The 27,124-nt window shown below is 39.4% G+C and overlaps 2 protein-coding genes across 9 annotated transcripts in view; one reads left to right on the top strand and one right to left on the bottom strand.

Moving 5' to 3' along the window:
• The window catches only part of GOLM1 (golgi membrane protein 1), a 33,239-nt gene extending 10,901 nt beyond the window's left edge, over positions 1-22,338 (top strand). For all 5 annotated transcript variants that reach the window (XM_040540820.1, XM_040540821.1, XM_040540825.1 and 2 more), the window contains 7 exons: positions 6,782-6,836; positions 8,642-8,744; positions 11,169-11,307; positions 15,202-15,328; positions 16,576-16,863; positions 19,120-19,230; positions 19,535-22,338. In XM_040540820.1, the coding sequence (XP_040396754.1) occupies positions 6,782-6,836; positions 8,642-8,744; positions 11,169-11,307; positions 15,202-15,328; positions 16,576-16,863; positions 19,120-19,230; positions 19,535-19,602 (891 nt within the window). In that variant the 3' untranslated portion in view covers positions 19,603-22,338. The remainder of the gene's footprint in view (positions 1-6,781; positions 6,837-8,641; positions 8,745-11,168; positions 11,308-15,201; positions 15,329-16,575; positions 16,864-19,119; positions 19,231-19,534) is intronic.
• A 1,603-nt stretch (positions 22,339-23,941) lies between these two features.
• NAA35 (N-alpha-acetyltransferase 35, NatC auxiliary subunit) overlaps positions 23,942-27,124 on the bottom strand; it is a 42,129-nt gene continuing 38,946 nt past the window's right edge. For all 4 annotated transcript variants that reach the window (XM_040540816.1, XM_040540817.1, XM_040540819.1 and 1 more), the window contains 3 exons: positions 25,853-25,975; positions 24,672-24,752; positions 23,942-24,112 (listed from right to left, as the gene is read on the bottom strand). In XM_040540816.1, the coding sequence (XP_040396750.1) occupies positions 24,053-24,112; positions 24,672-24,752; positions 25,853-25,975 (264 nt within the window). In that variant the 3' untranslated portion in view covers positions 23,942-24,052. The remainder of the gene's footprint in view (positions 24,113-24,671; positions 24,753-25,852; positions 25,976-27,124) is intronic.

The raw sequence follows: 27,124 nt of genomic DNA, 5'->3' as shown, positions 1-27,124 counted from the left end.
TATGGACTTCGAGGCATTTACTGCATTTTGGATGCAGCTGTCCAACAAATTCCTTATCCACACTGTAGATCGTCTGCCAAATCCGTACCTTTCTAGTTCAGAGATAAGAATATTACGGGACTCTGTGTCAAAAGGTTTGCAGAATCTAGGTAGGTGACATTAGTTACTCGTCCCTTTTCCACTGATGTAATTCTTCCGTTGTAGAAGCACACCAGGTTAGTTAGGCATGATTTGCTCTTGGTACAACTGTTTTGGCTCTTTTTAGTCAACCAGTTGGGCCTCAACACGTTTCCACATGGCTTCTAGCATGATCTGCTCCATGATCTTGCTGGGAATTGAAGTGTGGCTAACTGTTCGTTAGTTTGCAGGGTCTTCCTTTTTACCCTTCTTAAAAATAGGGGTGATATTTCTTCTTTTTTTTTTCTTTTTTTTTTTTTTTTACCCAGTCACTGGGAACTTTACCTGACTGCCACGACTTCTCAGGTATGATAGGGAGTGGCTTGGCAATTAGGTCCTCCAGTTCCTCTGTACCTTGGAAAGCACCTCGTCAGGTTCCATGGACTTGGGCACATTCAGATCCCTCAGATGGTCTCCAACCCAGTCTTCTCCTATGCGGGGAGGAACTTCATTCACCCAAGCCCTGTCTTGAGATTTGGGGACCTGGGAGATTTGAGAAGATTGATCACTAGTGAAAACAGAGGCAAAAAATTGTTGAGTACTTCAGCTTTTTCCATGTCTGTCATCACTAGATCTTCTGACATGTCAGGGAGGGTTCTTTTTCTTTGTTCCTCCTTTTCTGACCAGTGTACCTGTAGAAGCCCTTCTGGTTATTTTTCACATTGCTCAGCAGGTTCGGTTCCATCTGTGCCTTGGCTTTCCTAATCACATCTCTACATGCTCAGGCAGCATTCCTATATTGTTCCCAAGATGTGTGTTCCTGTTTCCAGTGCCTATGCATTTCCTTCTTGCTCTTCAGTTCAGCCAGGAGGTGTTTATGCAGCCATGCTGGTCTCATGCCTTCCTTGCCTAATTTCTTGCACTTGGGGATCAAGAACTCTTGTGCTTGAAGAAAAATATCCTTGAAGAGCTGCCAACACTTTTCTGCTTCAGTGACCCTAAAGGCAGTTTCCCACGGGATTGCATTCACCATTTCCTTAAACAGGTGAAGTTTTTTTCCTAAAGTTAAAGGTCTTAACTTTGCTCTTTGCCCAGCCCATGTTCTTTGAGATCATGAAGTCTGTCAGGGCATAAGCACTGCAACCCAGGCTGCCACCTATCCTGACCTCTCCCCCAATCCCCCTCCCAATTATATTATCTGTGTTAGTGAGCAACAGGTCCAGTAAAGCTATTCCTCTGGTTCCTCTGTAACCTGGATTAAGAAACTGTCCTCTGGGAGACATTTGCTGTCCTGCTTTTCCAGCAGATTGCTGTCCTGCTTTTCCAGCGGGTGTCAGGTTGGTTGATGTTCCCCAGCAGGACCAGGACCTGTCAGCATAACGCTTCCTGTAGTTGAGGAAAGAGCAGTTCATCAGTGTTCTCCTCTTGATCAGGTGGTGGTAAACAGCTATCATGAGGTTTCCTTTGTTGGCTTGGCCTCTAATTCTCACCCATATTTCTGTCAACCTGCTTGGAATAATCTGTAAAGTTTGCTGTTGAAAACTGAGGAGATGTCACTGTAGAAAACATTAGATAAAAGTGATGCAATGGACTTATTTCCTCTCTTTTTCTTTTCATGACTGGAAAGTCTCAGGAGGTGAAGTGCTAGAATGAGCATGTATGTGTCCGTGCACCACTTCAGGGCAAGTTTAGAATTTGCTCTTGTTGTGACACATGAGCAAACATCCCACACAGATATTGTTTGTTTTCCAATTCTGCAACTTAAGAGTAGGGAGAAGTGCTTTACTGGAAAACTATATTTGTCAAAAGATGTCATCAACCAAGTTGGCACGGATTCATCCACGGTAAATTAGAAGCACCCCTGATGTGGCAATGGTGGTGGAAGAGAAGGAAAGCGTCCTTCTCCTTGCTAAGGACCTTAACCTGAAGAAACTTTTCAGCATCAGTGGTTATTTAACAACAGGATGTAGAATATATGAAAAGACTATTTCTGAGCTTTTTCGTGTGTTTATCTGTATATACGTATGTATAAACATGTGTTGTATATGCACATGTGCATACATAAATATTTGTATACACACACAAATGCATATCCTTGTTTTTGTCTCCACGGATTCCTGGGGGACAAGTAATAAATTCACCCTTTCTGGTTATACAAACCTCAGTGCTTGAACTGAACTTTATTCCCCTCCCTGGGGATTAACAGTAGGTATTTACCTTTTCCAGGAGGGATGAATGCAAGTCCAAACCCTGAGTCACTCAGCTCTCTTTCCAAGTAATACAAACTGTCTAAATGTAACTAGACAGATGTTTGAATGATAAACAGGATTTTGTTTTAATTTTCATAGTTGTTCTTAAATAAGGAAAGTAAAAGTGCAGATGTGTAGAAGTGAATGGTTTATCTCAAAAAAAAAACTGCTCTTTTTCAGGGAGAATTTATAGGGCATCTGGATATAGAAAAAAATCTGTACAGGGGCAAACCTTTGCAATCTGGACTTCTCACAAAAGCAACTCTCAGATAAGATTTGAAACCCAGATTAGTTGCAGTTTGTCTCTGGTCATTGCATCTTATTACTCTGCTGATTATATGGATAAGGATGTAGTAATATGCTGATAATGTGACAAGGATAATTAAGCCACCGAGTTAGTTTTGTTCCAAACTTATACACCAGTAAGATACTCTGCAAGTTAAAGTCATTGTTAGAGGCAACGTGACAGCCACTGAGAATTACATCTGCCTGCTTTTCTAGTTACATTGCCCCTGTGCTACTTCAAGAGCAAAGGCACAGAAGGTAGGAGATTGTTGGAGCCTGAAATACCCCATGGGCTCACCATTCGTTGAGGCAATGTAATCCTGGGTAATTGCTGTCATAATTCTTTTCGTACATCTGAGTACGTGTAAAACATTTCTGTAACCAGTCTGCTTTTAAAAAAATGTTTGAACTTTTGAGGATTCATGTAGGTTTAGCCAATGGATTCTGGAAATCCATACAAAAATAGACTGAAGAGATCAAGAGAGCTTACATGAGCTCTCAGTAACAACAAATAAGAATCGGGAGTGCAAAAGGGCTGTTTGTAATCCATAAACAATTTTCTAAAGCAGAACGATATCCAGTATGGTTGCTTTTCAGGACTTGTAGTTTCTGAGATGTACACACCCACAGTAGTCTTTTTGAAGAGTGTAGCAACAGAACAACACATGTAACCTGTTTTTAGTTTTAACTCTTAGAACATACTTTTGCAATTTTCTTTTTCTGTGGATTTCTGTGATGCTTCCCCATCCCATATCTTGTTTTACTGAGGAAGAGCAGCAAGCTTTGTGTGCTGTGGGTGAAAAATACGTCACTATTACTCATTTAACACTGGCCACAGCTGCTCTCATCCTTCCCTTTGGGAAAATCTCAATTTCCAGTGGAGCATTCTGAGGCAAAGTACCCGTTGGTGTGGTGAGAGTGGACTCTTCTGAAACAGAGTGACGGTGGACAGGGTGAAGAGGGAAGAAAAGCCTGCTGTGAAGAGGCACCAATGTATGTTTTGTTTCTGTTTTTGAAAGAAACAGTGTCATATCTTCTAGTTCTGGAAAGTTTTAAGGAAAGCAGGCACTGCCTTGCCCCCTGCTTTACTTGCTGCCGTGTGGCGTTTCTGAATTAGCGAGAGAAATCAGTCTGCTTACTCATAACTGGTACAGCATATATCTAGAGAGTATCTCATTTTAAATTGTGTTTCAATATGGTGAAGAAAAAATGGGTGGGCTGGGACTGGCTGAACCATAGGCACCCCGAAAGTGGAAATATAGAGTATGTGCAGCTTAAGATCATTGATGCTGTGTCTGACCTTTTTCTCCTTGTGAGTGCAAAGCCCCTTTTCACTGGTTTTAGTTCTGAAACAAATATTTACTCTTCTCAGCTACTTTGCTGTTTTATTCTTTTTTCCATCAGGAATCTCATTATGTGCCTGGATATGCTAAGTTCGGTTATTGTTGGAAAACACGTATATTGGTTCAGGGTGCTGGGGCTAGCTTGTTTATGATGGTGTAAAAAGCCACATACAGCCAGTGCTGAAGGAGCTAGTGTAGTATGCCTCCCAGGAGTATGTTTATTGCAACTGCTGTGTAAGGCATTAATCTGATGAAATGCTTGTGTGTAGTTCAGAGCACGTGCTCAAAACATACTCCTTGAGATAGTTTATCTCAGTGCTTCCATGCATGCCTTTCTGTATGTTCCTATTTTTTTTTAACTAACAATACCTTTAACGTTTGTGCTTCTTTAGTAGAATATGACTTATGTAGACGTGTTCTTTGGTAAATAAAAAATATCTCTCTCAGCTGTCATTAAAACATTTGCTGTCCAGCTGTAGCAAGATTTTTTCGTTATTTGCTGATGGCAGCGTGGCTTTCCGTTTGGTTTCTGAGGGCCTGCTGTCCACCATAGGGACCCCCAAGCCGGGGACTGACCTTTCCTGTCTGATAGTCGCAAGGCATTCTGTGCAAGGCGTGCATGCAAGTACAACAAGGTGGTTCTGTCTAACAGAGTTACTCCCACAGTCAGAGATCAGACTTTGATATGGCAAAATACCAAGCATCCTGAAGCTGAATAATCACTGCTAGGGATTATAGGTATTGTTCTGTGGGCTCAGTGAGATTTAAAATGTAATTGTTTTTTTTACCTAGCTCTGAGTTTAGGCTTGTGTTTGCTGACTGTTACCCTGCATTTTGAAAAATAAAATAGTATCTGCCTAATTCACAGCTATGAAGCAAAGATTAGCTACTGTTTGCATGCCAGGAGGAAGAATGTAAAGCCTGAAGCTATTGATACAGTCAGATAGAAAACTGGCAGTTGAAACACTGCTCTGTAAATTATTAAACACCATTTCTGCTCAAGTTAAACAGGTGAATAGATTTCCATGATTTCTTCCTGTACTCTTACCCTCAAATTCAGGAAGGTGGGTGTGGCATTGTCAAAAGGAAGTTTTATTTGATTTGGATTTATGCAGTCCAAACGAGTAAGATACGTGTTTATTTCTTAATGTTTCAAGGAGACTTTTTGGCTTTTCTGCACATCAGCTAATCACAGTTATTGCTGTCCTAAGGTACAAAACATTTAGCTCTTGTCGTCTTCACTGTCAAAATGAAATAAACGGTTCTGGTATTTGGGGGTTTCATTAAAGAACAAACAAACAAAAATCTGTCTGAACATAAAATGGCCATGTCAAACTAATAGTTTCTCCAGTAAACCAGTGAAAACAAATCCAGAGCCTTTTTTATCTTGTCCTATAAGAAAGGAGACGACAGATAGGTAGGAGGTAATCCTAGGTATGTGCTGTTTTTCATGTCATTGCTATTTCTTTTCTTTTTAACAAAGGAGTAAAACCTTTGCTTTTGAGCTTTCACAAATGTTCATATTTGTTCATAACACCATGAACAGTAAGTTCATGGTCTGACTGTATGTATAGAATGGTGTAGGAATATTTCTTTTATTGGTTTGAAAATATCTGCCTCTTCATCAGGACATGAATGGCCACTTCTTTGAATTGGGACTTCTTAAAGGGTAGACAAAAGACAAATCCACGCCTTTGCTGTGTAATCTGATTTGGATTGATTGAACACTTTCCTTCTCCTCATCAGTTAGTACTTGTTACCGTAGTCTTGAAGAAAATAGGCACTGACTGGCAGCATTGACTGGCATGACATGGGCAGACAGAATGAATGTAGGCACTTTTTTTTTCCTTTGAAGTGATGTGGGTATGGATATGCATCAGTTCTTGAGCAGCAGCTTTGGGAAACTGTGGGCTTGATGTATCCTGACCTCAGACCCCTGCAGAATATAGGGGTGTCCTGGGAAAACTGCAGATCTAGAAAATTGCAATGAAACATAAGAAATATGCTCTTGAGACTGGATCATTGCTGAAGGATCAGTGGATCTCATCTTTAAGACTCCTGGACCAGGCTTTCTGAATGTTAAATATGAGCATGAGTTATGTTGATATTTGGCTCAGAGGAGTTATTTTCATTTAGGCTCATGTTAGTTCAGTGAATATTCTGGTGTTTTGGGGCATTCGTATTTGTGTTGGGAGAGGGTGAGTGAGGGGAAAAAGGGACGAATCATGTTCATATGTTGACTGCTTCTTCAGAGTGAGAGAGCAAGTGCAAAGTGAGGGAATGGAGCAACATTATGCAGTGCTTTCTTGTCGAAGCGGGAGTGGATAATTAGAAATGTGATACAAGGCAAAGGCTTCATGTTGCTTTTGCAGAGTTCGCTTATGCTTTCTGTCTCATGCTTGTGTTCCTGAGTGCAGGTGAGCAGGAGTTAACAGCAAGTTATACTACAAGGTATTCTCTTTCATGGAATAAGATTAAACCAGAATGAAGCAGCAAGCAATTTTAGCAGTGGGCTCTGTAAATTCCTCCTACTTTTGTTTGTGATATCTGTGCAGTGATAGCTGTTTTTTCTGTATGTATACTGGGAAATCTGGGTTAAAATAAGTGCTTGTTGTTTGTAATAATAAATCTCTAGAGCAGCTAATAGAGTTTTTGTGTTTGGCTGTAACTCAGCACTCGCAAATTAAAAATCCTGTTTTAAGTGCTTTGGTTGTTGTTGTTTATAACCTTAATGGTAACACAGGCCCTTCGCAATTAAAACATCGTTTTCTGTTTTGTGCCTTCCAGGCAGTGCTGATGAACAACATCACAGCAAATGAACGATTAATCCAGAGTCTAAAAGGTATGATATAATACCCCCCTGTATCACTCTCATATTGGTCTTTAAGGCTTGTGTTATCCCAGTGTCTTCTAGGAATGCTGCCTTCCTTCAAGTTGTGGGGAGGGTGCAGGAGCTGCTGTGACTTTGATCCTGCATCCGCACACTTCCTGTTCAGTGATCTGTCAGTCTGCATACGCCTCAACACCAGAGGGATTTCACAGAAGCATAGGATGGTTTGGATTGGAAGGGACCTTAAAGATCATCTAATTCCAACCAATTCCAATAGTGGGCAGGGACACCTCCCACCAGACCAGGTTGCTCAAAGCACCATCCAACCTGGCCTTGAACACTTCCAGGGATGGGGCATCCATGGCTTTGCTGGGAAACCTGTTCCAGTGTTTCACCACCCTCTCAGTAAAGAATTTATTTTGAATATCTAATCTAAATCAACCCTCTTTAAGCATAAAGCCATTACTCCTTGTCCTATCAGTCCACACCCTGACGAAGAGTCCCTCCCCAGCTTTTCTGTAGGCCTCCTTTAGGTACTGGAAGGCCACTACAAGGTCTCCCTGGAGCCTTCTCTTCTCCAGGCTGAACAACCCCAACTCCCTCAGCCTGTTTTCAGAGCAGAGGTGCTCCAGCCCTCTGATCATCCTCATGGCCCTCCTCTGGACCTGCTTGAGCAGGTCCACGTCGTTCTTGTGCTGGGGACCCCAGAGCTGAATGCTGTACTCCAGGAGGGGTCTCATGAGAGCAGAGCAGAGGGGGACAATCACCTCCCTTGCCCTGCTGGCCACGCTGCTTTTGATGCAGCCCAGGATGCGGTTGGCTTTCTGGGCAGCAGGCGCACACTGCTGGCTCATGTTGAGCTTCTCACCAACCAACACCCCCAGGTCCTTCTCCTCAGGGCCGCTCTCAATCTATATGTATCCATGTAGTGCTTAATGTAGGACTCCTGACCCCTAACTGCTAATGATGTAAAAATGATATGAAATACAACTAGCTTCTGTATGTATTGTTAATATATTTTTCATTCCACTTTTTATAGCATATGTTTGCATTCCTCTCTGAGGTGTTTGGGTCATAGGTTTTAGCACCAAGAGAATTTTCAAATTCATATAATAAACGAGAAAATGTAGTCTAATTCCTTTCAGTTCATGTTTGTGCTCTAAAACGTTGTTAGCAATTTATGCCTCAGATGTCTGGAAAGCTCATCATAAGTTCTATAAACAGGCAAATAAATGTATTGCCAGTTCTTCTGATGTCCTCTCACAAAGCTTTCTATCAGAATGTATTTATAATGCTAGAGCATGATGATGATTCTTCTAACATTAAAAAAAAAAAGATGAATCTTACATTCCTCAAAACCAGAGGAATCCAATAGTAAAATGTATGTTATTCAGGGAAGAGTTGGAAACTTGGTCTTCTGATAGCTAATTAATATGAAAGCTATTTCATACTATGTTCTGATTAGTCTTCCATAGACCTGAGTGCTTTTGGGGCTGAAATCTAGCAGAACAAGGGTTTGCAAACAAGTTTCCTAATGTAAGAGTATTTCTAATGAAAAAAAGGAGGTCAAAATATTAACACAAGCTGTGTGACACATATGTGCAGCTGAAAGACTAATCACGCCCAGTCCAGTGCATCTTTGATGAATCAGTTTAGCAATTGTCAGTGCATCTGTATACAAAATGTAATGAACATAAGAGGAGGATAGAGCTAGTGTACTTACTGACAGATCTGTTGTGTGATATTTATGTTGTAATATATCTGGGTATATATGTGTGTGTGTATTTTAATACATATTTTAAACCTGTTATGATCAGAACACTTGAAAGAGTTACAGACAGAATATGGAAAACTACAGCTGGATGTTTACCGGTTTCAGAAGAACCAGACTAACCTTCAGAGAAAATTCTCATATGACTTGTAAGTATGCTCTTTCTAAGTAATGGCTTCTGGAGTTGTAAGTGATTCAGTTATTCTTCTAAGTATTCTTGTGATAGCTGTATCGCTGTCAGTAGATGTGCAGTTTTAAGATGAAAGCAGCACCTGACACATCTAAAATTGCTCATGGTCGATCTTGGAGAAAAATATAGTCCTTGCAATGCCCAGCATCTCAGTATGCACAGATTTCTCACACACTTCACATTCCTTCCAGTGCAGGAAGAGAAGGGTAGCAATACTCTCATTTAAGAGCTGGGGGAAATGGCAACACAAAGAGGCTAAACGCTGAAGTTTGAGGACTAAGACACGGGAATACCCTTTGAGAAGCTGTACCTCCCTGAGTTGTGGAGGTCACAGCAAATTTCTGATAGAGTTACAGTTCTGCAGTGCACTTTGTACATAGTCATGGTTTTTTAGTTGAGATTTCTCATTGAATAGTGAAGCGTGGATAACTGAACGCAACTACTTACTCGTATCTCTGGTAATACTAACATGTATTTTTGCTATTTCTAGGAATTTTTCGTGGCTTCTTTCTGTTCAATAATGTTCTTGTCTCCTCACTACTATTCTCCCCTCTGGTGTGCTGATATAGAAAACCAACAAAATTTGGTGTTTGTATGTTCTCATAAGGATTTACATCAGGCATATATTGTTCTAGTGATATGTATTTTTCCAACAGTCACATTTTAGCCAGATTTTTTAGGAATTCTGACTAGAAGCTCAACGTGTTAATCAAAAAACCTGAATTTTGCAGGCCAAACTTGAAAACTTGAAATACCTTTTTTTATTATTATTATTTTTTGTTTGTTCTTCATTTCCCTGAATTAAGAGTTAAGGATTTGTATTAGCACGTTTGGGATGTTTACTGATTGTCAGTTGGTTATGTAGTATGTGTTTCTTTTTTTTTTAAGACGTTGTTACTCATTTAGTAGTGATGACCCAGATGGAATATATTGGTGGATTTCTAATAATTTGTGACTTTAACATAAAAGTAAAAGGAAGTTGGAGATTTAAGTTTGTACCAGCCTTTTATTAAGCTGTGTTGCAATTACATGTCAATCAAGGTATTTTTTCCCCTTGAAGTTTATTGTGCGCCACAGCTGTGACATAGCTGGGACTGCTGGACCTTTGTTGATGTTTTTTGCTAGCTGGAGAAGAGTATCTGTTTTCTAGTGTCCTCCATGGAAGGCTGTGGTCATCAAGAATAAATGTATCTGTAAGTGTATGTGCTGTGTAGTCATGCTCCGCGTAAGTGGTAAATCCTTGAACTGCTGGATTGATAAGCATGTGCAGGAAAGTGATACAGAGTAAATGTAGAAAGCCTGGTGTCTGAAAACTCACGCTTATTGCCTCTCTCTTGTGAAATATTTTCAAGTACATCTTGTTTAGCAGAAGAAGGTCAGATCTGCAGGAAGCATCTCCAGGATCACAGCAGGGTCAAGGTGAAGGGATAAACAAGTTACAGAGATGAAACCGTACTACTTAGATGGGTTTGCATAGGTCAGGGAAGGTGCAGAGACAGGAATGATAATTCAGCCCACCATTACATGAACAGGAACTAGGCTGCTAACTTGTCTGCCTTCTATCAGTCCTGAGGCGGGTGCACTGTCTCCTGCAATCTCACTTTGGTAATCCACAAAAGCAGTTGTTACCTCAGTCAAGAAGCTACGCTTTCTTCACTAGCTTTGCTGAATGATATTTAGATGTTCATTTTCTATGACCGTGAGAGAGTGGCTGGCTACACAACTGAAAGCAGCAGTCCCTTAGTGTTATGACAGAGGAGGCACTGGTAGCACTGTGTAACTGTTAAAATCGTATATAAAATACTACACGCTGTCTTCTTTAAGAGATATCCCTGTTGGAACTCATCATAGCTACCAAAGAACTCCTTTCTGTAGCATTTTGTTGTCTTACAGCACTGCACCTTGGTGGAATATTGAGAAAGGGTGTGTTTAGTTTGCTAGCAGCAGCTTGCATCTGCTTTTGATTTGACCTAGTACTTTGCTGTTTTCTCTTTGTATCTAAAACCCAAATATGTGTTTCTGTTATCATAACAGAAGATTTTCAAGGACCAAAACTGATTTTGACTTAACTGAAACAGACTGATTAGTCTAAGACAAGAAAATCTGTACAGCTTGTTAAGCTGGTATAGCAAAAACAATTTAATTTCTTAAAGTGGAACTTGGACCACCTGCACCTTGAGTTTGTCTTTAGGACATAGGTTAACATCTTTTTTTTTCTATGGACTTCTCAAATGTAAGCACAGGTAATAGAACTAAGAAGATTTAAAAAATAAATAAACAAAAGGAATGGAATAAATAATGTTACAAAACAACATTTTAGAAGAGTTATTTTATGGATGTGGATGGAAGTTCACGACTGCTCACTTGTTCATGTTTTCTCCAGGTCACAGTGCATCAACCAGATGAAAGAATTAAAAGAACAATGTGAAGAAAGGATAAATGAGATCACAAAAAAAGGCAGTGATGTATCACAAGTCAGAGAAAATAAAGACTTCCCAGAAGATTCCAAAAAAAGTGGCCAGGTATGGTGGAGGTAGTTTCTTACAAATCTTTTTCTGTGTAATTGTTAAGTGGTTCTCCTCCTTTCTGCCATCTTCAGCTAACATTAGCTCATCTCATTAAGTTTTGTACTGCTCTGATTCATATCTGTTGAATGTTTCTGACTTATGTGAAATTGAGAGATTCTGGATACAGAACAAGGCAGAGGCTGCAGGAGACCTTGCTGTTCTCCAAATTACTGTCTCTCTGAGATGGGCAGAACTCGAGAGCTACTAATGAGAGTGTTAAGGAGCCCTTTCAAGAATATTTGTGCTGCTGAGTTTTGATCCTTTTGACTTTGTTAAAGGACTTTACAAAGCTTTGTGTGTTGAAGTTGGATGAGGATACATGATGAGGATAAATGTACTGTGAATCACTTCAGAGTACCAGCAAGCCTCGAATATGATACTGTAGTCCATAGGTCTTCACTAGAGACTTTGAGGTTCATCAATAGGTATAAAGCGCCATGATTTTCCACATGAACACAAATTTCAGACTTTTGCAGTGGGAGTGAGGGGGAGATGAAATGTTTTAGCTGTTTGCTTTTGGTTATTCTGAATCAAAAAGGCACGAAAAGCATTGCTGTATGTACTTTGAGCAGTATCAGTGGAACAGTGCAGGGTTGCCAAAGGGGGTGGCTGTGTGCCCACCCAGTCTTTCCTCCTGGGGTGTGGAGGGTGGGAAAAATGCTGGGAAAAAGAAATCTGAGATGGTCATGTTGTCTTGGCATGTGAATTACTGCTGCTTCTTCAGTGAAGTGGGGTTAGATCAGGGATAGGACTTGAGCAGTTCAGCTTGCTACAAACATCCCTGGAAACAGGTAGTGAAACTCCTGGGTGAAAAGGCAGCTAATTTGTTTGGATGTACAACAATTTATTTGGATGTACCCTTTCGTCAGGACTGCAAGCACCTGTGGCAGATGTTACGTTTTTACATGTGGCTGCAATTGGGCCTTTTTACCATATATGAGTGGCCAACTCTCATTGCAAAGGCAAGGGAGTTTAGGTAGTTTCTGCCTTTTATTCCTTGCCTAGGAAAAGGCCACTTGGAGAAACAATCTGGTGACTTAGTAAGTGGAAAGGGTAAAGCATTGAGAGCTGAATTTGGGTTTTGCAAATAGCTAGAAACGATTGGGAGAAAATGGCTGAAACATCTTCCCATTGACCCCTGGGGTTCAGATGATGGTTCCAGTCTCTGTTCTATTCTCCTCAAACTCTTTATGTAAAAAGGGAGAATAGAGAACTGCTGAAGCTGTGACCTTTTATCCTGGGAACCTGTGTTATTTGAGAGAACTGCAAAAAGAACGAAGCATTAGAGATAGTAAATGCTAGCCATTTATCCCTTTAGAAGAAAGTGAAAGTTCTTGTTTGTCTAACTCGGTAATTTTTATCAACAGTGCCAGGTGAGTAAATAACAAACCCATCATTCGAACATGGCTAGGGAAACCTTGTACAGCAAATGCATCTTATTTGATTGAAAGGTGGAAAATACAAACCATTTGGAAAGTTGATGTGGGGAAGCGCATACTGAAGAGGTGATCAACTCAATTTCCAGTGTTGCCTTGCAGCAGATTTTCATTAACATTGCTTGTGCTGGATGTGGTTTGTTTAAAAGTTCCAGCCTGGTACCTGGGAAGCTCGGCTGAAGCCCCTCTGCAACACGCTTACAGCCTCCTTCAGCAAGTCCCATAGCTGAAGGCAGTCACTGCTCAGAGCAGGCAGCAGGTTACCAGTCCTCCTTTCAATCTACAGATGGGTTGGTCCCAGCTGAGATAACCACTCATACAGCCGCAGCCAAAATAAATTCTGTTTTCTTGTGTTCCCTAGTGTCTGTGATAGTGCCTTTTATGTCAAGCTGTAACTTTCACAGTAGTTTGTTTGCTCAAGGATTGCAACTTTTTCTTGTACAGAGGATGAGTTATGTATTGCCATGAATGTTTTTAACCAGAGTTTGTAGCTGGAATAATTCCATTTTTTTACAGATCACAGTGGCTGAGCTACTGTGGTTTCCTTTTTTTCATGCAGAGTTTGCAAGATGTACATGCTTATGTAATGGAAAGGTCAGGGTTAAAATAAATCAGAGAAAGATGATGGAATTTTCTCTGTTGGTTTGTTAATAAATACACAGCCACTCTTACAGCTCTGTCTTTTGAGGACTGATGTACACTCCTTGGTTGAGGGATATATATATATGGTGTCTGTATTAATTTCTCTCTTACGTGTTTAAATTATTATTTTTTTTAGCAAGAAGGCCAACCGCTTCAACTTAAATTTTTTCAGCATGCACACTTCTTTTGTTCAACACTATCATTAAAAATTACAGAGTTAGATATTTAAGGTAATGTAAATTATGGGCTCTTACGTGTCCAATTAAGAGCTGAATTGCAGCTGTTAAGTTCAGGCTCCATATTTTTATGGAAGTATTTGTGCCCCAGCCTAAAGTGGAAAATAGATTTTTGTTCGGTGTCTGGTGGAGACGCTTAGTTATGTATAAAAAAGAAGCTTGTTTAAATACAGCATTTTTAGGTTTTAATGACTAGAAGGAAGATAGGGTTCTATTGCAGTAAATTTACCAAATCTTCTGTGGTAATAATTGCTTCTCAAGCTTTCATAAGAGTTAGTGTTAGATTATTTGTTGTTGATGTTGGACTTTATGGTGTTGACCCAACAAGGTCTTTAGTTCTGCCTGTCCTCGACTGAGCTTAAACATTTTCAAAATAGCCAAGTAATCATGTCCTACAAATCCTCTGCAACTTCAGTATCTTGATTATTTAAACACTTCTTTCTGCAGATGTTTTCCAAACGACCATAGGAAGACTTGTCAACCTGGTATTTTATTGGCATGCTTAGAACAATAGGTAGCTGCAGTTCATCAACAATTGTAACAGGAAGCTTTTTGTCTGCTGTTTGACTTTCCACACCATGGGGTTTCTTACTCATTTGCGTAGTCAGGTATAAAAATGTTTGTCCCTAAATGTCTGTACACTTGCGCTCTCTGGATCTTTAAAAAGATAAATATGTAAGACAAACAGTTTCATTACAGACTTTTTTTTTTTTTTTTTATGCTAGAATAGTGCAACATGGCCTCCGGACATATTTCACGCGCATGTTTGTGTGAACTGAATTGACATAGCTCTTGGCCAGTTAAATGCTAATATGAGTAAAAGCAGCACAGAAAATTTTAACTCTTGAGTTGGAAGATCTTCAAGACAGTGTACAACTTAGCCATTAATCTTAAAGCAGATCATATGGGTCAGACTCTGAGACCGGTCTAGTACCAGCAGTCGATAATCCTTAATTCAAAACTCTTCCTTAAGTGAGCTTCATCCAGTTAAATAGATACTGTTGTCTACTTGGTTGATTTGTATGTTTTGTTTTGTTTTTTTCTTCTCTGAAGCCTGCATTCAACATAATTTTAGTACTGTTCTGTACAGCCTCGATTAATTGAACTCTGATTATGCACGAACTCGGTTTACCTGTCCCTGTACTAGCAGTAGCTAATGCCATCTGTTCTTACTGCTCTGCTGGCCCTGATGTGGTAGCAGGGCAACAGCGGAGAAATGTGCAGCACTATAGTTCTGTGGCCCTCACGGCGTAACAGGTAGTGTTTCTGGTAAAACATTAGCCAAAAAAAGTAATCTCAGCTTTAATTAAATTAATGGTATCTTAAGTTCTTGTGATGTGTTATATGCTATTTATATAGAAACATCACTGCATAATCAGGATTGTAATTCCATCAACAGTAGAAAAAATTCTGAGTGTTTAGATTTTTTTTTTTAATCTCTACTGAAAATTGAATGGATTCTGACCTAATTTTAGCTTCCAAGTCCAGGAACAGATGTTAAGACCAATGTCTGTCTGTGTATATTCACTTTATAGGCTGATAGTCAGCTGCAAGCCTTGAAGCAATCTGAGTTCAAGCAGACTGACTCAGAACAGCCGAAAGATGATGATGTACCAAAAGAAGAACTTACGGTAAAGAAGGCAGACCCTCTGCAGGCTCAAGGTGAGATAGAAATCACTGGTATCTTAGGAACTTGAGTGAGAAAGTTTGTAATTTAACGGAACACTTTAAAAATATTTTTGTATACACAATTAAGATGGAAAAGTGACACTGGTAGGCTGAATTATAATCAATTTTCCTTTAGCTGTAGGAGGGTATAATTAGTATCTGTTCAAGTATTTTTATTACTATCATTTCTACTAGTTCAGTTATATTGAAATTGACGTGTTGCATGTAAAGGAAAATAAAAACAGTTACCATTCTGTCATAGTCATATTGCTCACGTACTGTTGAGAAAATACCTTGCTTTTGGATGCAAAGATTTTTAAGCATGTTTTAAATTTGCTAGTTTTAGTAAGTTTGATACATCTAGGCTGCCGCTCTTCCGTACAGAATGGCTGAAAGTTAGGCTTTAAACAAATGCATGCCTGTGCTTTCCATGTGTTGTCAACGAGCAAAATGCAAGTAATGGAAATGATATGCAGAGATCAGATTAGATAACTTAGTGCTTGCTTATTGCATTAAACACTCAAAAACTATTAATTCGAATGGATGTGCCTTGTGCATCAGTCTCACAGAGAACTGTGTGTGAGAAATCCAATTTCCTATTTAATTATTCTTTCATGCTATTTAAATTACAATCCTGGGAGTAATTTTAGAGCAATTCAAGACAACATCTCCGTATAACTTATTTGGGTAAATTTTGTCCTGGTGTTTTTTAGTTAAAAATACAAATACACAGGAAAAGCGATGTGGTAATGTCTGCTGAAAGCAGTAGCCTACCTCCACTTCCTCTGTGAAGGCTGTAAGAACAGCCTTCGTTTAGCTGAAAACTTGCCCATGTAACTGCTTTGTCCTGAGATGCTTTTGCACACCTAATCTGTTTTATTGCCAGTAACGAAACGCAATACACAGAAACCTGACGTTGCGTAGCAAATTGCAATTTTTATTTAAACTGCTCTATTTCACCTGCCAAACTTTTTTAACTCCATATGTGAGCATTCTAAGTAGGTAGCAATGTGAATATGTTGACAGTAGACAATGCCACTAGACTTTACAAGTCTCATCTTTTAGCTGTCCCCAGTCTGAAAAACATGGGTTGTCTTCTGTCTTTCTCTTTGGATCTGGTATGACTGAGAGAAAAACAAGAATTGAATGTAAAAAACAAAGCAGCGTTTATTAAAGGTTTTTAACTTGTGCTGCCACTGAAAGTTATTATTTTTTTACTCAATCATTTTTATTGTTTACAGAAAGAATAAGTGGCCTAGCTGCCATCAGAAAACAGGACCCTAAAGCAGAAGAGGAGAAACTTTCTGGTGAACTGAAACACCCACAGGGTTCAGTCAAGGCTGTCGCAGGTCATAAGGAGATGCCCCCTGAGTCAGAGAAAGAACTGAACCCGGCTGAAGATGAAAAACACGTAGCTGGGCAAGATGCATTACAGCCGGCCACAGAGCAGGTTGCCAATGAGGAGGTGGAGAGGGAGCAGCTCCTAAATTATGATGCTAAGCAGGGTGCATCACCCCCTGGAAAGGCTGGTTGGTAGCGTGTTGTGTGTTGCAAGTAAAGGAATATAAGTGTGTAACAGAGCGTGAGTTCTGAAACAGTGATGGCAGCTGGCTGGACTTAGTATAAGGTTTCATAAAGGTTAGCGTGAGAGGTAAAAGGTTAGTTAGTCCCCAGCATGCTTCTAATGTCAGTGGGTGAAGAGGGAGGCTTCTGTTCATGCAACAGGAGCTACCAGGCTGGGTTCTTCCGCATCACTGTCCAAGCCTTTCCCTCTGTCTCTCTGTTGTCTGCACACAGCATTTGGGGACGTTAGTCCCAGAAACTTCTTGGTATTGAGGCTGCGTAAAAATACAATGCTTTTGAAAAGGATGAGACGTATTGCCCATCCGAAGCATTGATGAGTAGAGATACCGCATATTAATGTTTTGCACATAGTCATCTTATAATGTTGATGTGTAAACGCTAGCTACCCCTGTTTGAAAATATGTTAGCACGAGCGAAAGTTCACCTGAGACTTCGGGTATCTGAAATTTATTATCATGCGTCTGCAAAACTGCAGGTCGGAGGTTGTCAGCAGAGGTGATGTTTTTTGGCATCTACCACGTGTGACTGTGAACCAGTGTCTCCACAGTGCTGAGATACTGATGTCTTGTCAAAACCTGGCCAAGATCTAGACATCCCCGTCTTGAGGAACTCAGTCTTAGGTAGACTTCAATTCGTGCACGCAGCATGGTGCTCCTACTATGATCAGCACTTTTTATGGTTATCAGCACTTTTTCACAGAACAAAGTAGTATTTTCTGATGCAGTTGAAGCGTACAGCATTCATGCAGGCTCAGTTCCTTGCTTCTCCTGAGCTCATCCCAGCCTGTCTTGTGTATCTATCTTTCTACCTGGAGTATCTATCCTAAGGACCTCACTGTGACCTCTTCTGAATGTGGAAATCCTTTATCCTTCCTTGTACGATGCAGTATTGAATCCGTAGCCCAGACAGTGAACAAGCAGCGTGATGGAACATGGGAAATGCTGTCTATGCTTTTCAACCCAGTGAATGCATTCATATAAAGCATTATGTTATGATGTTACCACAGTGGACTTGGCAGGGATAATCTCATCTGCATTGCAGTAGTATTTTTCCAACTGCATCAAAAAGATGCTGGCCAGAGCAGGCGGTTCTCCGAAGAGATGTGACTATACACGTTAGCTCTTTCCATTTTAACTGAAGTAACAGAACAAACAGGTGCAAAAATCATCCAAAAATTAGTGCGAGAAAAACTCTGTGGTGCGGCCTGTGAAAGGTCAGAGTTTCTGTGAGAGAAAGACCAGCACAGTATTCTTCAGGCTTGATTGCTAAGCAAAAATACCATACCTTATGGTGTAGGTTCCTTGCAGCCAAAGGATCATCAAGTAGAAATGGATTTCTTTTACATTCCCCAAGCATCCTGTCTGTCATTTAAAGCTTCTTTTAAAACCTGGAGACCTTTAGGCCTATCACTGTAAGTGTTTTGGTCTGAACATGGACAGTATAAGGCTAGAAGCTTTCAAGCCTGTTTCTAAATCAGTTGCTGTTTAGATAGTTTGGCTTTTCTTTCTCCTTGAGAACTAGAGACTCTTCTCTTTTTCTTAACTGGGGTATGCTTATACCTCTATGCCACTATGTTTTTCTGGCTGGCAAACTGAAAAATAAAGGTAGGACTTCAGCAGTCAGAAATAATTTACTTCTGAGCAATCTGTAGTAAGAAATCTTCATCTTGAGCAAATTTTACTACATACAAGTTGTATGGAGCAGGATGATTCATGATAGAGTGAAGAAAATCTTTTACAGAAAACCACTTTTGTGTCAAGTTAGCACATAGTAAAGTACTCTTTTTATGCTGAATTCAGAGCTTTCTAATTGGTGGACAAGCCAAAACAAGAAGGGGGGAATCTGAGGTATGTTTTAGCAGTGGTGCTAATACATTTAAAAGCAACTCCATCATGTTTTCAGTATCATCTTCAGGTTTCACTGTTTCTTTGGCTGTCATGTAATGTATTCTGAAATTGCTTAATGCTTTTTCTTTGTCCATCTGAATGCATTACTGAATTTTATTCCAAATCCCAAAAGATTGTTACCTTGCTCATTATACAAGATTTACAGCAAAGGTTTTCCATTCAAAAGGAAAAATAATATTAAAACATACTCTTTAAACAGCAATTAATTCAACAGCAAAATAAATTTTGTGCTAGATACTTACAGTAACTGTATCTTGTGCAGCATAGAACTCATTTAATATAACATTTTTCCAGACAACCAGGCACAGGAAGCATTGAAGGACAAGAACGTTGACTACAATGTAGATGAGAATGAAGCTGAATCAGAAACAGACAAGCAAGCAGCACTTGCAGGCATTGCAAATGGTAAATAAGAAAAAAAGAATGTTTTAATTCAAGCTGAAAATGTTACCATGATGTTTTGCATGTTACCCTGTAGCAGATACAGCTATTTTTTCCTCTGTTCTCTGAGCTTTCCCTAATTTTGAGTGTGACCTATTTTCTATGTAGCATTACTGAAACTATTTTTTAATGTGTGTTGGGGGGGGGGAAGTATCTGTAACTTTACTCTGCCATGGAGTACTAACAGTCCTTTCAGAATTTTCTAGATGAAGACCTATTGCTTCTGAGCCTTAAAGAGATTTCTGTGTCTTTTTTTTTTCCTAATTAGTTCAAAACGCTGAAGAAAATATGAAGAACCACTTATATGACCAAATTGAAAAACGAGAGAGGTTGTGAACAAGGGAAGTTGATGATGCAACTTAGTCACCTCTTCCTATAAATGCAGCAAGGATGAGAGCAAAGTGATTTAAGAATGTTTGATTATCTTCTGAAGACTTCGATAAGGGCCCAAATGAAGTAATAGTTTGTTGCAAAGTGTTAGTACTGTTTCAGTGGTGAAAAAAAATCGTTAAATCTCTCAAGGCTTTTTTTAAAGCATCTTGACCTCTGCAATGACTCTTTCCTTCCTACTGATTATAAAATTGAGACCAGCAAGCAATAACTGTAGTAACTTTGAAGTCAGGTCACTTGTACAACCATACTACAATCACAGCGTGCATGGATTGGGTGGTAGATGGGAAAGAGTCCTTGGGCAAGGACAGATTTTTTTTCCCCTAATCAATGCAGTAGAGAAATCTCCAACCTAGGTTTAAAAGGGGAGGGTAAGCTAACTTGCCTTGACAAAACGTGAAAAGATGAAAAATGGCCCATGCATGCTGCAGTCTGCCCTTATGCCAATTCTGACACCATTTTATTGCAGTGTAGGTAGACTCAGCATAATTGTAGTTCCTAGATATTGTGCAGTATGATATAGTTTTCTTGGTCTCATAAATGAAACTCCTAGCTTACATGATCTGTACTAGAAAGGAATCGCTGTCTTGGTTGTGTTCTTAGCTTTAAGTTTAAAGTAGATTCTGATAATAGTATCTTCTTAAGAGATTAGCAGGAAAGTTTCCTTAAAGCCTTGCTGAACACCTGTTCACAAAATCAGAAGTACAGTATGGTTCAATTACCACTAACTTCTACAGAATTCAGTCAGACAGACTCCTGAACTTTTGATGAGAGAGGCCTTCTGAAATGTTGTGTCACATCTACCCTTTATCTAGTCACCATCTTCTTCTAAAGAGTAGAAAGGCAAATGCTTGCCTTATAAAACAGCAGATTCAGCTGTTCAAAAAAGTGAATAATCTCTGCTGGACTTGTGAAGGCAGCAAACCAGACTATGCATTTTCCAGACATTTTACCTTCTCTCACAGATGAAGCTGTAGTTGTTGTGAAGTTCTGCGTTACACACAATGTATCATGTTGTTCGTGTTCTGTAGTCTTTGTCTTTTCTGCATATTTCTGAACGTAAACTAAAAACTAGTTTACTTCGGATAGCCTACAACTACCCATCGCTGCCACTGAAACAACCTTTAACTTCAGTCTTACCCGCGTGTGTGCAGTCAGCGGTTTTGAAGATTGTGTCTGTCCTTAAGACCAATACCCACGTTTGGAAGTCTGTGAATGCGAACCAACCAGTATGACCAGAAGACAGACACGACCAACTTCCCGAACAGCAACTTCATTTAAGAATATAAAGACTTGTCGTGGCTTTCTCTCAATGTACTGCATATTAGAGCCTCCATGGTGTGTCATTCTTAAGTGTACTATGCTACAGCTCCTGTACTTTAAGGTGTCTAAATGTTTAAGTAGAGGGTTGGTTCTTTTGTGAGTGAAAAGAGTAGGAGTTGTCAAAAGAAGGCAGAGCTCAAGTCAGACAGTGCCTATTATGCCCAAACCCGCAAACAGATCACTTGCAGACTTGCCAAATGTAACGAATTCTTTTAAGAGAATCACTAATTGTCCATTACTGAGTTCTTTGTTACTTTTTCACCATTTAAGTCAGATTTTACTGGGCTGGGCTACTATAGTAAGTAATAACAGAGAAATGTTTGTAAGCAGTGAGAAAAGGAGGTAATGAGCATCTTTGAATGACAAATGCTGGGAAACTTGGGATGTTTCTGTTATGCTGGTTCTTTTGCTTTATTTTTTTTGCAAAACATGTTATGTTTTGACATCAAAATGTTTACATGTGTTCAGAGTAAAATGGGCATTATTTTAGGACTTGATCTGTAAACTTATGTAGCTGAGATGAAGTTGATCAGGAATATAATACTGATTATTAAAGAGCGTACATTTAACTGTATGAAATGTGCAATGAAATGCCGTGTTCAAGTTGAATGAATGGCTTTAACTTGAAACTGGTAAAATGCCAAACAAAAAATCCTTTGTTATTAATATGTTGCCAGATAATTCTTCTAGAATTAGAATAGTTCACTTAAAACAGACCTACAAATATCAAGTCCAACTGCCTGACCTCTTGGGGGCTAATAAAATGTTATAGCCTATCAATAAGAAAATTGTCTAAATGCCTCTTGAACACTGACAGGCGCAGGGCATCAACCACTGCCTGTTCCAGTGTTTGGCTACCCTCATATACGGAAACTGCTTACTGTACTCCTGTACAATACCTAAAATCTGACAAGGCTCCTTGCTAGCCAGCTAAATGGTGTCCTCCCCTTAAACGCAACCTCCTCTGTGCAAATCACAACTGGTGTAACTCTGACAGTAGGGGTCTGAAAGCCTGTGTAAAAGCAATATTCAAAACCGTAATGGAATATAGTCTTAATAACTTTAAGTGCTACAGGAATGTAAATAGGGTGGTAGGTTTCTAATGGACGAGGGACCTTTATGTCTGCTGTACCGAACTTTAAAGTCCAAGGACTAACTTTTATTTGAACAAACGAGATTCACTGCGAACTGTGGTTTACATAGTGTTTAATCACTAAAACTTTTACTTGCATGAGGGAGGGAAAGTTTCTTGACTAGTCTTCTTGGGGTTAAATTAACACTTGTCCTTGATGTTTTTTAAAGCAAAGTCTGATCCATTTTAGATAATCATTTTAAATAAAAATAATCTTCTCTACTGTGCGCTATCTTGTTCTGTATTGTTGATTCAATTCTAATGTTAATGAAAATGGGATAGGTGAGCGTTTTTTTTTTAGAGTTCTGTGAATGTGCTACAATGTAGAACTTGTACTCTCATACTTCCTGCTTCCTTTGGAAAAATATAAAAGGCTGTCCCTTGAGCTGCCATCATGGAGTTAAAGATTTTGAAGATTTTTATGATTGCTTACAAGGCAGCAGCAAAAGGTAGATGAATTCTTCATGTCCTGCACTACTACCAGTTTACCATCTTTACAATTGTATTTTCCAGGATTTTCATTCCTCTGGCAGTGATATAGAAACATTCAAGTATATGAATCAACATAAGCAAACATGTAAAACAGTATGCAACCTCCTTACCAGAGAAATGAGAAACTACTTCTTGAGAGTTCCTCATTCCAGGAAGCTGCAAATTGCTGGCAGACAAAGGAGTTGTTCTACTTCAGAGGTTCCTTCCTGTTTTCCTGTTACAGCTTACCAGTGCTGTTGCTTATGTGATGCCACTGAAGTGGTATTACCCCATGATACAAAGTTATGAGAAACATAGTCAAGAGGGAGGTAAAAGCTCACCACTGCATCATTTTGCAGCAGTATGGTTCATCAGAAAGCAAGTCAGCTTTTTAACATTCCTGTTCTCTTATAGTAGAAGGCTGCTTAACACAGGAGCTAGCCTGTCTTTGTTGTTCCACGCCTGGAAGCACAGCAGGAAGAACTCCTCCAAGAAGGGAAGGGTAGGACTGGGGCTTCCCCTGTTTGGGATTTCTATCCCTACTAACCCTTACAAAAGGCAGCAGTATTCAGCAGCAACACTGGAGTCAAAGCAACGCAATGAAGGTCATGCAAGAGCTGATGAAGCAATAGAACAAATTAGCAGTCCTTCCTTTGCATTAGCAAAGTTATAACAGGATTGAAATTACATAGCAAATTAGTTAAAATACACTCCTGGTGTCTTGTGTTCCAGTGTTGCTAGTGCCTATTCTAGTATTAGCTATGCAGATTCTCAAGTGCCATAAAGAAATAAGAAATAACTTACTCCATTTCTTGCTGTCTTTAAGGACATCTCCTCCATTTGAAACAAAATACCTCCTCCACAACCGACTTCAGTAAAGTCAAGTCAGTGAATGCAGGTGCTAAATGAAGTAGTCTAGTTTTTATCTGATTCTGATTTGTATAAAGATTGTTTTAGCTTGCTGGACGTGACAAGAAAGGAAATCAGCCTTTCTACTTGCAAAATGAGCACATCTGATTCAGTTTGGGCAAAAGTATGGAAATTGACCATTTCTCCAAGTGGCTTTGTTCAAAGTAGACTTATAGTAGCTCAGCTGTGCCTCACAGACATAAGACTACACTGCAGTATTTTTATTCAGCCATGAGTGTTACTAAATCTTTAAAACGCCATTTTTCTGTCAGAGTTCATTCATAAAAATGATTTATGATTAAATCTGTAATAAAATCAAGTAAGGTACAACATTCTTCAACAATGCAGTTGATTAAAATCAGCTTCACCTGTAAGAACATTATACAAACCACTTTAAAACAGCAGTTGTCATTCAGGTCATATAAAGAAGGCAGACTAGAGATATTTCATGAAATAATACTTTTATCCCAGAGATCCTACTCAGTTGGTACAGCACAAGATACTCCATCTGACAGCCGGTATCTGATTATGCTTCAGGTATCCTAACAATAATCCCATCTTTCAAACAAGCTTCACAACTGGAAAGTATTTATGAGGGGAGAAGTCAAATTCTGGAGGAACCTAGAAGGAAAAGGTTTAAAATTTTACACTGAAGCACTACTGAATTTTGTATTCAAAATGAGGTACACCCTGCAGATAGATGAAAACTTTCAAATAGCAGGCGATTTAAAAAATAATCACAGCTCTTTCCTATCCCGAAAATATTCCAACCCAGTTCTGGATATTCCAGTCACTCTCCAGTGGTCATGGGCACCAAGTTGTAGGGCGCTGGTGTGCCTTACTTCAGTGTGGTCCTTCCCTCTTCCGTGCCCACCACGTAGCAGGAAGCCTGAAGGCCCTCTCCTGAAGGCCAGCCTGCGGTGTTCACACAAGCTGATGATACATAGCTACCAATTACTCTCTGCTTTTGAAGACTACCCACACTTGCACAGGTCATCCCACACATGCTTTATCCAATTTTGTTTCAAAGACATTTAAACAAAGTGTTTTCTTTATTTAAGTAACTACAACAAGCTATTTCTAACTATGGCCTCAATCTGCTAAATCAGCTGTAAGAAATCTGTGGTAGCATTGCATTTATTACCGTACTTCACATTCATTTCAACTGGCATTTTCTTACCTTAGAGTCTTTTTTGTGACCTCCTGCCAGTAGCTTCATGACCACAATATTGGGTTTAGCAACTTTTAGGATTCGATTGACCTAAACAGAAAACAACAAGAAGTTTTCAAGTGGAAGCATATGACCTCAAAAATAATTCAAGGATAACACTCAAATGTTTACATACTCTAACAATTTTGCAGTCCTCTTCCAGCACCAGTTTATTTCAGCTGAGATCAAGGCATTCTAGATATCCTCTTAATTTCATTAATCCAATTGATATACTTCATTTATTTTAATATTCGCTTTTTTATTCAACAGACCACAGAGACCACTGCTTTCCATGGTTAAGTTCAAGGATTGTCAAAACTATGGCAAGTTCTAAGGCACTTGTCATAAAGGTTTAGACATACTCTTGGTATCTTATCCCATACACTGATCCAATCCTGATGAGGAAGATCAACTTAAGCACCAAACAGGCTGCTTTTTAATGGAAGTGCTCTGGGCACGCTTGAACTACCTTGAACTACTGTTAGCCTCAACTAGCTAGCTCTTGTGTAACCACCACCAGGAACCAGAGAAGAGGCACGGATTCCTAAATCCTCAGAAGAACCTAATCCCGTAACTGTTCTTAACCTGCTCAGATGTGACAGAGTAAGTGTCCTTACTTCAAAATACAGTCACAGACACTTAGTTCTTAAGCTATGAACAAACAGGGAAGAACTCCTACCAGTGTTTACAATTACTGCTGAGAAAACTGCCCCAGGAAACAAATGCCAGATTCAAATCCTCTTTCCAGCCTGATGACGCTGAAACCAATTTTTCCCATCTCTCAGGGAAAATGACCAGTTTCCAGGTACATGAGGCACATGTACATGTCACCTTCTCGGTAGAAGAGATGTGCTCTTTGAATGTGGCCAGAAAGCAGCAAACAAGCATAGATAAATTGCTACCTATCATTTAAGATACTCGGCAGGGAAAGGCTTTGGAACAGGGAGCACAACCCAGATTTCATTATCGAATGTACTGAAATGAACCACTGCGACACCAGCCTCCTGCCTGCTCCGAAACCAAAACGTTCAGCTTTGCTCATCAGCAGAGTACACGTGAGGCACCCTCGATCTCAAACAAATACTACTAAAAAACAAACACGCTCATTCTGTTATTAGCAACCACTCCTTTTTCCAGTATTTCAGTCTTACCTCATGGTCTGGGTTAGGAATATTCTCAAGAATCATTTTTGCTTGCTGGAAGTGTTTGCTAGCTGCCATGTAGAGATCTGCTGACTGAGGAGGGGGGCTGTACTTATTTAAATCAGACATTTCCTAGCATGTTAAAGAAAAATATAAAGATATAGTAAGATCAGTTGCCAAGGAATTTTATTTTTATTACCTTAATTGAAAACAAATTACTGTATTGAACAAAAAAAGTTATGTCAACTAAATACTTTAAGAATAAGCAGTAAAGTTGAAAACATTCATTTTAAAAGGCAAATATCAAGCAGCAATAAATTATTTAAATATCATTTTATAGTGCCACAAAATACAATGAACTACTACTCTGGATAAAATTATCCCCATTCTGAGCAACTTGACATTCACTTGCTTTTTTAGTCCCATGCAGCAGCAAGTGAAAGTACAGGAAAAAACAGGAGGAAAAAAAGAGAACAAATGGATGTAATGTTAATTACTCAAGGCATGTTTATGGCAAGTGATAGACTCACGCTGTTCAGAACTTCATTTTACATAATTTTGACCCCTTAACTCTTTTTTTACTCAGAGATAAAAACTTCTATGACAAGGGAGGAAGCCATGATAGTCTTCATTTTCACAACAACTGTTCATGACACTAATTCAGGAATTGTGGCTGGCATACAAAATAGTACAGTTTCAGTATGAGACAGACCTTTAGAAACTTAAAAGACTGGCCACCAGAAATCTAAGTTAAACGTGAAATGTCCAAATTTCTGTATCTGAGGCAGAATAACCCCACAAATCAGTAGAATGTAGTTGGTTACTAGGTACAGTGAACACCAAGGTGAATACAAGCCAACAGGGTGATCTTAAGCTCCCTGTTAATAGCACACAATATAACACAGGAAGAAAGACCACAAATTGCAGCCTGAGAGATTCAAACAGGACATGAGGAGGAAAGGCTAATAGCACAGCCCTGAATCAGGTTATCCAAAGGCTAAGAGGATCTGAAAATGTATGGGATCAGGTTATCCAGACAGGTTGGAGATACCCCTGGATTTTTTTCAGACTTGTTAGACAAAGACATAGCTGGTTTGATCTATAATACTACTTCAGGGAGGAGACTGGACAGAACAAGCCTCCACAGATTGCTTCCAACCAGCACTTCTGTGATTTAAAACTGAAATTTAATTTTATCTTTGTTTCATTTTCCTATTTGCTTGCTGCAGTAATAAAAACATTCTACTAGGTAAAATACAACCAAAAAGTGTGTCAATGGAC

Source organism: Cygnus olor, chromosome Z (genome assembly GCF_009769625.2).
Source record: "Cygnus olor isolate bCygOlo1 chromosome Z, bCygOlo1.pri.v2, whole genome shotgun sequence".
Lineage (NCBI taxonomy): Eukaryota > Metazoa > Chordata > Aves > Anseriformes > Anatidae > Cygnus > Cygnus olor.
Note: the sequence above shows the minus strand (reverse complement) of the source record. Positions and strands in the feature narration are given on the sequence as shown.